Source organism: Xyrauchen texanus, chromosome 25 (assembly GCF_025860055.1).
Source record: "Xyrauchen texanus isolate HMW12.3.18 chromosome 25, RBS_HiC_50CHRs, whole genome shotgun sequence".
Classification (NCBI taxonomy): Eukaryota; Metazoa; Chordata; class Actinopteri; order Cypriniformes; family Catostomidae; genus Xyrauchen; species Xyrauchen texanus.
The window spans coordinates 11,069,819-11,083,268 of NC_068300.1; the positions used below are offsets into that span (position 1 = coordinate 11,069,819).

At 38.2% G+C, this 13,450-nt stretch overlaps 1 protein-coding gene across 1 annotated transcript; it reads right to left on the reverse strand.

Moving 5' to 3' along the window:
• Positions 1-341: 341 nt before the first annotated feature.
• Positions 342-12,270, reverse strand: LOC127619156 (E3 ubiquitin-protein ligase MARCHF9-like). The gene is made up of 4 exons (XM_052091941.1): positions 10,783-12,270; positions 3,463-3,618; positions 2,436-2,628; positions 342-1,324 (listed from the first exon to the last, which is right to left on the reverse strand). The coding sequence occupies exons 1-4, from the start codon at positions 11,119-11,121 to the stop codon at positions 990-992; spliced, it is 1,023 nt and encodes a 340-aa protein (XP_051947901.1). The 5' UTR covers positions 11,122-12,270; the 3' UTR covers positions 342-989.
• Positions 12,271-13,450: the final 1,180 nt, after the last annotated feature.

Here is a 13,450-nt window from a genome sequence, read left to right on the forward strand (position 1 = left end):
TTGTATTGAACCTGAAATCTGGATTTTTCCAAATGTGGTCAAGTGAGCCAGCCAGTTTATGCTTGAAGAAGAGAAAAATGGGAATAATTGTGTGGTTTCATGGAGCCAAATATGAATTAAAAAATGGTCACTTGTGCATGATTTGTATTCCAATTGAAGCTCTAGTATGAGGCATTGTATCAATTTATGTTCCAAGGAGTGAACAAATAATACTATAGATGCTTTTAGTGCATTTTTTAAAGTGTAAGAGGAACATACTTATCCAAACAAAAGCCCTTGTATGATGCATTTCACAAACAGCAGATGAATAGTAGTGTTTATTCAAACGAGCACCATTCTGAATAAAACAAATTCATCATGTCCATGTGTCGAGGAGGCATAAAACTCTACCCTCATGCAAAGTTGACTGTAAAATGTACAGGTATCTTTATTGCAGAGAAGATCAAATTCTTTATAAATGTTAATGTATTTCATTCTCTGTATAATCTTATTATGTCTTATTGCACCCTCTTCCTTGATAATATTTTATTATGCAACAATTAGCATTGTGTTTCCCTGGTTATTGTGCCGATGTGATCGTTTGGATATGGTTGGCTTTCTTGCTGCGTCAAAAGCATCCGTAAACATAATTTACAACAATAAGTCCATATGAGTCACCCTATACATCACACGTCGGTAGCACATCATGTACCATTCTTCCCTTAGAAAATCAAAACATTTTAAAAACCATACTGATTAAAAAAACAACACCAGCGAGGAAATCGAACTAAAAATGCAATCGTGTGCTAGATTATGAGAGAATCTTGCTGATTGAAATTCCAGCAATGTTGTCAAGTCTTTAGCATTTCTGCATTATTCATTGTGCATTACGCATTTCTGGATATTATCTGAATTATCCATAGCACATGGCTTTGTTCGGTGGCACGCTGTCTTTGTAGGAAAGGCGCTTGAAGCCTGAAATATGTAGATGGTCCTCTTTACATCCGACCTCATACAGTCGTGACCCGCATCACCACCTCGCGGTTGGTGGCAGTTCCGAGCCGCGGGTCACTGGGCCGCAGTTGGCTGAGGATGTGGAGAATGGTGTATCCACAGTGGTGGTTGAGGATAGTCCTGAACCGGCGCACTCGCTGGCCCCCCCTGCTGCCGCTGGCCAGACCATGCGGGTTACTGCGCGAGCCGCGATTTCCCGCCTTGCTGCTGGAGCTCGCTGGGTCTCCCAAGTCTTTTGACTTCTCATAGTTCAAAACTTTCCACTGTTGATTAACAGCCTGCCATCGCTTGAAGATTCTGTACACTGATGAGCCCTCATGGATTATAAGGCCTGTGAAGAATTAGAAATTGGTGGACATTAAGAATCCTTATTTCTATAAATGTACATATTCATTCATACATATAGGCTATGCATATGGTACTGTCTTGTGCATTAGGGGTATTGCAATTCAAACAGTACATGGTTTGGTTTGTATCATGGGTTTCGCAATAATTTGATTTCCCTCGCAATTAGTTTTGCTTTCCTTCACAATAGTTTGAGTTCCTCGGAAGTTATTTGTGAGTTCCTTCACAATAGTTTGTGTTACCTCGGAAGTTATTTGTGAGTTCCTTCACAATAGTTTGTGTTACCTCGCATTAGTTTGCATTCCCTTGCAAAAACTTTTGCATGCCCTCACAATAGTTTGCGTTCCCTCGGAATTAGTTTTGCATTCCCTCGCAATAGTTTGCGTTCCCTCGGAATTAGTTTTGCATGCCCCCGCAATAGTTTGCGTTCCCTCGGAATTAGTTTTGCATTCCCTCGCAATAGTTTGCGTTCCCTCGGAATTAGTTTTGCATGCCCCCACAATAGTTTGCGTTCCCTCGGAATTAGTTTTGCATTCCCTCGCAATAGTTTGCGTTCCCTCGGAATTAGTTTTGCATTCCCTCGCAATAGTTTGCGTTCCCTCGGAATTAGTTTTGCATTCCCTCGCAATAGTTTGCGTTCCCTCGGAATTAGTTTTGCATTCCCTCGCAATAGTTTGCGTTCCCTCTGAATTTATATTTGCATGCCCTCGCAATAGACTGTTGCGCTCTACAGCAGCACCAAATAGAATAGTAATATTCCATTTGGGCCGGACATAACATTGGGTCAACCAATGGTCTATTATGGTGTGAAGCTACCTGTTGTTTGAGCAGAGGGAGTGTTTGAAACTTGTTTGATAACAGTCATATTTATTTACAAGGAAAACATCTTATTTATAACAAGTAATTTATTACTTCACATGGGCAAATGCCAAAAGGTAAGGGTCAGGGTCATGGTTAGTCTATAAGAATTTAAGTTATTTTAACTTAATAACAATAGAAGTCAAAGGGAGGTTCTCAGTGTGACGTAAAAAACAAACATGTGTGTGTTTGCAGTTGGCAAACGTTCACTGATTTATCCGATTGATTGTGCCTCTCACCTATGCACACGATGTCCATGAATCCGTACATGCCATAGCAGATCTGGAAGAGTAGGTCCTGCCGTTGCCATTTAGCGGACGGACTGAGAGAAGACCACACCAGCCATGAGATACTGGCGATGAGGAAGAGTGAGCCCAGGATGATGGCGGCGATCTGCACCTTCTCAATCACCGTCAGGGAAATAGCCTGCCACTGAAACACATGGCAACAAAAGCACAATATGACAACATGTCAACAGTATTTGGTTAATTAATTTAACAAGTAATTCATGCTACACTACTCATTACTACATGGAAAGTGTAATCTTATTACTAAATACTTTACATTTAGGGTACTTTCTAAAACCCCAACAAGCACTATCAAACTAGATGACAAACAGCTTTTACAGTCTCAGCTAGTCGAAGGGCGTTGATGATTGGTTAAAACCAATCATGCATTCGGTTTAGACGTAGCGTTCTTTATTTATTGTCCTCAGTAGGAGGCACATGCCCTTCAGCTGTCACAGAAACAAAAACAGTTGTCCATACAGTATGATCTCTAATGTGACCGCGCTAAGCAAAGCACAACGTGCTACAACTGTGCACAATGTTTTTCTCTAATTGTTGTGAGAGTGCTAATTCTAAGTGCAATTTGTGTGCAAGTGGCCGTGGGTCACGATTGTTTGAGCTATCAGTGGGTGTATGCATGCAAACTGTGGGTGTATCTTATGTTAATGAAGTGGCACAAGGCGCAATTTGCAAACTTCCAGAGAAATAGGTAATTGCACAAAGACGTTTCAGTACCATGTCTGTTTTCAGGGCAAAGTCTAAAATCAGTTCCAGCATTTGCAGTTTGGAGATTCTACCAGCAGTTTACAATTTTTTTTTTTGCCAAAACTAAAATTATACTACAGCAACAAATTGCTTTGCAACTTAAGCCTCAGTGTTTGCTTTTCTTGTAGATGACTATAAATAGAGATGCTAGCCTGGGCTGAGCCCTAACCCAGATATCTCACAGTTTGAGTCAGCTGAGCTGACTGATGGTTACCTGCAGTGGGTTCTTGGTGCTGATGGCCAGGACTTGGTACTTGAAGTAGCAGAGCTCACAGCTCCAGGAGCCCCTCTCACTGATCCAGCGAATCAGGCAGGGCTGGTGAGTGCAGCGCACAGAGCCATCACAACGGCAGGGACTCAATAGCTCCCCCTGCAGGTGCGGGAGAATACAATCCAATGATCAACTGTACAATTTACAATACATGTAATAAAAATGGACACTATTTACTGTCTCAGTAAACGTCTCTGAGCCTTCTGCGCGTTGGAAATGTTTGCTTTCACAATCGTTTATCAAAAAGCAATTTCAAAAGTCGCTTCAATGCCTCTGAATAGACTTTTCTGCTGATGTAACCATGGCTGGGTGGGTGGGAGAAAAAATATATTAACTAAGAATAACATTATAGCTACTATGTTCTATTCCAATCCAATCAAATCTTGATCCCGCTAAATAAACTGTAATTCTCATAATTGATCATATTATGGATGATAATGTGGTGGGAAATGCCATTTTATGTTGTCATTAACTAATTAAACAACAAAAATTTCATGAAAAAACTCAAATTTCTAATATTTGGAGGAGAGGGGTTGAAAAATATCAGCCAACGTTTTTAGTCAAAGTTATTACAATTTGATAAGCGATTTTTCTTTGTAATAACCTGCACTGATGAATTGTGCACAATAAGACCAGCAATGCAATAAAACCTGCAAAGAAAATGTCCTTGCCCTATTTTACTCCAAAATTAAATGAAATGAGGAATCATGTTTTACATATAGCAAATGGAGCCTATTTTAAAGGCCATTCAAATCTTTTTACATTGTGACATTATTTTCATGAAAGTTATAGACATTTTACCCCCAATTCTCATTACCATAATGCAAAAAAATATGGTCATTATGATATTCTTATTACCGCAATGGGAAAGAAATTATATATTATTTAAATTGTAAAGTATTTAAACATCTTAGTAGGTCTCTTTTGGTACTACCTTTCATTTTCACTGATTTAATGAAGCATTTTACAAACTTTTATTTATGTATTTATTTATTTTAAATGACTGTGTTACGGTAATGAGAATCATCAATGAAAATAATGGGAACAGTAAAGTAAAATGTTGGGATGTGTTATCGTAATGAGAATTGGGGGGTAAAATGTGCTTAAGTGTCCTGAAAATAATGTCACAATGCAAAACATCTTTATCTTTCTTATACAAAATCTAATTTCATATTTTTTTGCATTCATTTAAGGTTAAATATGAGCAGGATATTTTCTTGACGGGTCTCGTGAGAACCAACCATACAATTGAAATGCATAACCCCCGCCCTGAATGCAGACTTATGAGCATGTGTAGTGGGCTCAAGGATTTCAAGCGTATGCAGTTAATAGATGGGTGAGTTATCCTCGCCTTCACTGCTCCAGACACTCAATCAATACCTCTGAAACACCAACAGAGAGAGACACGCTCTGTAGGTAAAACGCTGAAGGGCCAATTCACTAAGCAATTGCAGTATTTCAGCGCAAAAACCTCCCTCTTAAGATCAAAGTATACTTCGGTTTTACGCGTGCTGGTGTGTCTCATGTACAATGCGCGTTACGCAAAGCACAGAGCATACTGTCCACGTGCAGCCTAGTTATTCTAGACACGCAGACTTATTTTCTTGTGCATCGTCAGCTCATGTGCCTGCAATTGACTATGCAAAAAGAGTATCACAAAACAGTCAGAGCACGCATGCATCAAATGCGCATCTCTATGGGCTCATGAGAATACTTTGAAAAGCTGAGCCCTAACCTCCCGAAATACAGTTAGATCAGGCGCCAAGTACACGAATAGCTCTGCGCTATAATTCAATTAAGACATTATCATTCTTTTCCCCCTTACAACTGCCCCTGGCGCCACACTGTGGACATTTCATCTAAAACATTTCCAGCTTCGGCCACTGGGGGCAGTAATTCAAATTTCGGTAAGCATAGACCGATTTCAACAGCATAATTTTTGACCTACTGAATTCACATATAAAATTACAGGGGCTCGAGACCCTCTAATGTAAATCTATGGAATTTTATTTACAATTTGTATCATCCACCAGACAAAAGAAATCTTTTAGAAAAGTAATAGCACACCTCTTCTCAATAAGCCGCAGAATTTGAGGTATCATTCATGTACTTATGCTTAGGAGTTTGTTTAAATCCCAAATTTTAAGTATGAGTAATGGTATTGTAATGCTAATAGATGTTTTCAGAGCACTGCACAGATTAGAAATATTACTATATACTAAATATTAGAATTCAGGATCTACATGTGGGACTTAACATTAAATAAACGTGTCCACCAGTGTGCTGGGTATACGTATTTAGAGGGAAAACATGCATCTGCTAACATTACAGATGTAATGCCAACGTTTAGAGAGCTGCCAAGATAACATTCAATAGATACAATGTGAACAACAAGCCGAGTATAAAGAACAGGGATGTAAAGTGAACTGGGGAGCTGAGATACTGGACAGTACAACTGATGTAATCTTTAGAGAAAGACTGTGAATCAGTGAATGGTTTCTCAGCACTCATGTACTGCAGCATGAAGAATGAATAAAGAGTTGAAAAGGAGGAAAGTAATCAGTGGGCATTAATTGCATTGATTCGTTAACTGTGGTACACAGCGTTGAGTGTCTAAATGCATGAGGAATTTAAAGGTGTGACTAGAATGAGAACTGCTTCAGGTTTAATAAGCACTATTGATTTGGAGCAGATTTATTTGTGTTCGTCTCAATTTATCTGATAAAGACAGAAACGGACAACTAAAGAGATTAAGACTTTAACCAAGCACTACTGAGTTCATCCAATAGCCTACGTATAATATATAAATTGGGGCTCAAATGTCTGAAAATCTTTTTTTTTCTTCTTCTTCATTTAATCCTGGAATTAGAAAATAAGTTTTGAGTTTTTAAGGAAATTTAAAAATAAGAAATGTTATGCTGTAATTATTATTATTTTATTTTATTTATTTTTTTTACTTTAAAGGGTATAAAATAAACATTTTTAATTGCATGGGATAAAAAAGAGCAACCTCAATATTCTTAAAAAAAAATATCTTGTGGTTGACTGAAGAAAGAAAGTCATACAGGTTTGGAACAACATGAGGGTGTGTAAATAATGACAGAATTTCATTTTTGGGTGAACTACCCCCTTAAAATAAAACCTGTAAATTTAGATGTTTCCACATGAAGCATTTATATGATACCTGAAAAAATAAATAAAAATAAAAAGTCACTAATCAAATGTAAACAAATTCCTTTCATTGACCATGCTAACATCTTTTTACAAAAGGTACAATTTCCCTGCTTCCTTTGAAACACACAAGATACTCTTTGAAGCATTATCAAATCATGTTTCCTGTTGCCATTAAAGCAAAAATGTGACATACCATATTCTGAAATCCATGCAAAATTTTCCATTCCTTGATTTCAGAACTCAAATTGTTAATCTGATTGTATAATTTGCAATGCAAAGTTGGATATTAAATGAGAAAACAATGCAAAATAGTGGAATTGTCCCTATTGCACCCAATAAATCCCCTTCACATGTTCTGTCAAGTTCTGCTTTACAGTTAACAATACAAAGCTGTCCAACCTGATCAATGCAAGCGCTGCCATAAGTGGACCTAGATGAGTCATACTGTGCTTTATAGTACAGCCTGTCCTCTTCTTGTTGTCGCTGTTTGGCCGTTATCAGATATCTAAGGTCAGATTTCATTTAGCAAAATCCAATCATCACCTGCAGAAGCTGTCTAGCCCAACATCTCTTCATTGGTAAAGAATAATCAAGTCATACAATCCACAATCTAATAATTGACGAACAGCTTGGTTCATGCAAGAAAAGAGAAGTATCATCACGGCAAACCATGTTTTCGGCACTAAAGTGACAAAAAAAAAATGACACTTCGGCTTTAAAGAGGTTAATTCTTGTATTTAATATTAAATTGTCAAAACATCATTTCAGCTATAAATAGATGACTTAAACTGGTAGATGCCTGACTGCAGACCCCTTATATCTTTATTCTGGTGTCTGTTTTTCTTCTGTTGATCCGATACTTTCAACAGCTCATTAAACAACTTACCTGAGCGGCAGGTTTACACTGAAATGCATCTTGCAATAAAAAAGACACCAAGGCTGACATAATCAGATGGACTGCCAGATGGACTGTGTTGGTACATCACCAACACCTTTCCAAATTATCTGATGTCTACAGCTAACTCGCAGCAGACTAGCTTTTCAGGTTTTGCACATCTGTTGTCTCACAACTTGGCTGCTGACCAAATTCCATCTTGTGTTCAGCCCATACATTATAAATACAAACACGCTGATTTATCCGTGAGAATCTGATTACACAGACGCATGTGCTTACACTAATACAGATGTTCAATTCATTGGAGGACAAATCAATTCTTCACGGATAAGATCAGCTGATATCACCAAGCCACTAGTCAACCTTCCATTTTGTTTAGGTATTACCACATTGAATGAAGTACATCTGTTTTTTGTTTGTTTGTTTTGGATCTGAAAGAAATAGTTCACCCAAAAATGACAATTATCTCATTTACTCGCCCTCATGCCATCCCAGATGTGTTTGACTTTCTTTCTTCTGCAGAACACAAACAAAGAAGAATATCTCAGCTCTGTAGGTCCATACAATGAAAGTGAATGGTGGCCAGAACTTTGAAGCTCCAAAAAGCACATAAAGGCAGCATGAAAGTAATCCATAAGACTCCAGTGGTTTATTCTATATCTTCAAAAGCAATATAACAGGTGTGGGTGAGGAACAAATCAATATTTGTTTTCAACGTCCTTTTTTTACTAAACAAAATCTCATTTTCACTTTCACATTCTTCAACTTTTGTTCTTGGAGATTCGCTTTCTTCATGCATATTGCCACTTACTAGGCAGGTAGGAGAAGTTATTGTGAAAAAGGACTTAAATATTTATCTCTTTCTCACCCACACCTTACAGTGTTATCGCTTCTGAAGATTACTTTTATGGTGCTTTATGTGCTTTTTGCACATTCAAAATATTCGTCACCATTCATTTGCATTGTATGGACCTACAGAGCTGAGATAGTCTTCAAAACACTGTGTTCAGGGGAAGAAAGAAGGTCATACACATCTGGGATGGCAGTAGAGTGAGTAAATGATGAGAACATTTTTAATTTTGGGTGAACTATTTGTTTAATATCTTGGCAATTATTATTACACAGACTGATTTTTCATTTATTTTTTCATTAGAAATTATTGAGCCAGCACATAAGGTATCTGCATTGAAATCTGCGTTCTCGCTAACTATAAATCACAACGGTAAACTGCCGGTTCGATTTTGGAGTAAAATTTCAAGCTTCCGTCGTTCGTACTTGCGTGTTTACATCATTTCTAGTAACAAAGAAAAAAAGGTTACTATGGTGAGCAGATATGCTACTTACTTTCTCAGACGCTGAAGAAAAAAAAAACGGTGCTAGCTGAAATTCAAATCACTGCCCCCAGTGGCCGAAACTGGAAGTGTTGTTGAACATATGAGTATGTGAGCTCCAGTTTCAAGGTAAAATGTCCACAGAGGGGCAGCAAATGTGAGTTGAATTTTATGTTGTAAATGATGCAATACAGTCAACAGGAATGCATATTTTATTAACTCTACCCTCTAACCAAAACCCTAAACAGTCAGTAGAGTACAAATGTAATTAACTTTCAAAAGCAGCATATTGATTTCCCGTGTTCCTCTGCCAGTAACTTGCAATTTTATCACCCACAGATGTCGATAGGGAGCCCAGAATTCTGTAGAGTACCTATTTAAAAGTGAATTGGGTTGGCTTTATGCAGGGTGCATTAATTTTAACACAATTGCACAGTAACATACAGGCCACTTTTGCTTCATCTGGGCCTTTTTTTAACTGCAAACCACAATTTCAGTATTTCAGATCATGTGAATCCCAATTCTGGTCGGTATTAACGTAGCTATGTTTGCATGGCAAATGAATCAATGTCAGGCTGCCCGAGGCATTAACAAACAAACTATGATCTATACATTTCTATACAGATCATCACTGAGTCTTATCGCTAAGTCCTAAAAAAGCTATAGAGAGGTTCATTGGGTGAAAAAAAATCGACAGCAGCCTCCACTGACATGCAGGTAAACCCATCAACAGAGAAATGCATTTTATTAGCCTGCACGTTGCACAATATGTGGTCAAGAGTTTTTTTTGCAGGTGCTGATACGGTAAGGTAAACATACACTGGGAATACATTTTTGGTAATTTATATAAATTACACTTAACATTACAGTTTATGTTTCATTGTATTTTTTAAATAAATACTATGGAATGTCATTATGCAAAATTATACTTTATTATTTTTTTAAGGCTGTTTATAATCATGCATTATTGTATTATTATTAAAATAGTGTTTGTGTTACAGTGTGTTTACATAAGAGTACTAATTATTTTGAATAAAATGTATTGTATAACAAATTATTTTATCGAGCTGATGCTTATTATTATTATTATGCTCTGTTGTTGTTGCCATCCCAAATACGTATGACTTTCTTTTTTCTGCAGAACAGAATATCTCAGCTCTGTAGGTCCATACAATGCATACAAGTGAATGGTGTCCAGCAGTTTCAAGCTCCAAAAATAGCATAAAGGCAGCATGAAAGTAATCGTTACGACTCTAGTGGTTTAATATTTGTCTTCTAAAGCGATGTAATCATGTTGGGTGAGAAACAGATCAATATTTCAATCTTTTTAACTATAAATCTCCACTTTCACTTTCAGAATGTAAAAGTGAAAGTGGAGATTTATAGTAAAAAAAAAACGGACTTAACTAATGATCTGTTTCCCACGCACACCTATTATATATGCTTATAACACATAGATTAAACCACTGGAGTCTTGTGGATTACTTTTATGCTGCCTTTATATGCTTTTTGGAGCTTCAAAGTTCTGGTCACCATTCACTTGCATTGTATGGACCTACAGAGCGGAGATATTCTTCTAAAAATCGTAATTTACGTTTAGCAAAAGAAAGAAAGTCATTCAAATCTGGATGGCATGAGGGCGAGTAAATGATGAGAGAATTTTAATTATGGGGTGAACTATCCCTTTAACAAGTAAAACGTGCAACGTAGGCACTGTAATATAACAAAGAAGCCAATAGGTAACAGGCTATAACATGTATTATGACATAAAAGTAGGCTAGATGAGGATATATGAAGATGTTAATCTATTTTTTATTTTTTTTTAATACAGATTTAAGCCTTTATAATTGTGCTCTGCTGTACCTGCTCAGGCCCTTGGAAGCAGATACGGCACTGGGGCGACCTCATGCCGCTGGCCGTGCTGCTGCAGAGGCTGACCGCGTCCAGGCCCGCCTGCAACTTCGGGTTCTCCTCGAACGCCAGGCTCCTGGGCCTGGGCTCTCTGCCGTAGTATTCCTCCTCATCATCGCGGCCGGAGCAGTCGACAAAGGGCGGCCACCCGCAGCCGCCCATACTGAGCCCCCTCATGCTGTTGGATCGTCTGTTTGTGTCTTCGTCAGTGTCGGACCGTCTAGAACCGGAACGCATGAACACCAGCACCTTCAGTTCGTTAAAAAACATGCGGATCCGGTTCTTGAACATGTTTGACTACATGTGTATGTTGTGTGCCAGATGTGAAATTGTGTAATTGTTTAACAGAGAAATAGAATAATTAATATTATTATGGGCCTCGTTGTTGTTGTTGTTTTTGTTGGTGATCGTTCCTCCTAGGCCTGTTATTAATATTCTATTCAGCAGTCTCAGAGGAACGTGTCCAAACCAAAGGCAATTGGTCAGAAAGATCTCTGGACACCGTGTTGGCTTGTTAATTTCCCTCTGAAGGCATTTGTGTGTGTTGTTCCTATACATTGAACGTCCATATCATAATACGAATGCCTACATTGAACGGCGGATAAAAATAGTAATAATAATAAGTCTGTGGTATTAGAATAAATAGCCATCATCACGTTGTTCCAGGTCTAAAGATGAATTTTCATAACAGCAATCCAAAAGCTGGATGCACGAATAAGAGAAGAGGATGAAGAAGATGCAAAATAGTATTTTACAAAAACACCACCACATAAGCATCATTGCCACACATAGTCACAGTCCAGGATGCTTCAGTATATTTACATGATAGTTGCAATCATTTAGGCTCTTTTATTGTTCATCACAGCAGCACAGACGAAGCTTTCACATCATTTCCAAATGCATTTTCTCATCGACACGTCCCGACACCACCTCCCATCCTCAGAAGAATCCATTAGGTTGGCGTTTGAAAAACAAAATAGTAACAATGCCAATGCTGGCCGAAGAACAGCAGGGAAAAAATACCAACATCTTGTCTCCATTTGAAGTTCAGCACCACCATCCCCCTCCCGGGGCCCGATATGGTTCCTTGCCACGTTCAAAGAAAGACGGAGCTTCCAGAACGGCAAAAATACAAGCCGGCACGCGCAGATTGCCGTATTTTCCTTATTCGCGAGAGTGCGCGCGTCCGACAATCAGCGATGCTGTGGATCATAATAAAGTGATGGGGATGCTGATGCTACTCCCCTCTGATTCATCCTCGAAATGGACGTTCTGCCGTGCGCGCATCAAACACACGGCCCTTGTTTCCAAGGCGCGCTCTCGCCCAATCAAAACGATTCATTTACAAACGTCTCGCGGTGCCATGCGCGCGCTCCTGTTCGCTCGATTCTCCCCGTTGGGAGATTCCAAGTGTGCCGATTTGGCGCGTTTTGACGGGCGCCGCTGTCCAAGGTGCTGATCTCTCGCCGTGACGTTTCCCCTACGTGTCAATAAAACGCGGGAAATATAAATGAGCGCCTGCAAAGCAGACTGGGACTTTATGCGACATTATCGTTATGCAGCGGGGTTTGAACTGGGGTGACTCGTTAGAAAATGCTTTTATTGTAATATAAGGAAGCAAACCCTAAAGGTGTCATTACTGTTAAAATAAAGTTGCCTTAATTAATTATTACTAGAAATGTCAAGTTTTTGGGCTCATAACTCAAATATCCAATCTATGTTCCTTAAACTTATTTTTTCTTAAGAATCGATAGAGCTGTAGATTTTAAGTGTTAATAACTCAAAACTATTGTGTACAAAGTTGAGGCTATGGGAAAAACCCATAATGCCTTGTGCTTGGATTATTTGATAATGTGTCCTTGGTCAGAAGGAACATATGGGGGCATTCAAATAGTTGTTAATAAGAATTCATGTAGGTTTTATCTCTTTTGTATTATTATTTATGTTGTGTTTTATTTTTTATTTTTGGGGGGGTGTGTGCAAATAGGGTGTTCCCATTTGGTCAAGTTGGACCATTTCAGTTCTCCTTGTGCATGTGCAACGGAAGTATACTCTGTAAACCCTAAGGTTGTCATTACTGTAAAAAATCAAGTTGTCTTAATTATGTATTACTAATTATCCAAGTTTTGGATTCATAACTCAAATATTTAAGTTCATTCAATTTATTTTTCTTAAAAATCAATAGACTTAAGATTTGAAGTGTTAATAACTCAAACTACTGAGTACAAAACTGAGGCTATGGGGAATACCCACAATCCCTTGCTGCTTGAATTATGTTTCCCTGGTCAGAGGGAACAGATTGGGGAATTTAAATAATTGTTATTAAGAATTCATAGATGTTTGATCTCTTTTGTTATATTATTTATGCTTTGTTAATAGTTGTTTGGTGTAATGTCACCATTAGGGTGATCTCTCTTTGGTGAAGTTGGACCCCGGTCACACTATCTCAGTTCTCTTTGTGCATGTGCAGCTGAAGTGCATAAATGCATTTCTGTACAGGATTATTTAATAACTGACCTAGAATCAGTTATCATCTTTATTTGAACTTAACATGCACATTCACATAAGCAAAGGAGAAATAACAATGATAGAACAGGGTCCAACTCAACCAAAGGGAACA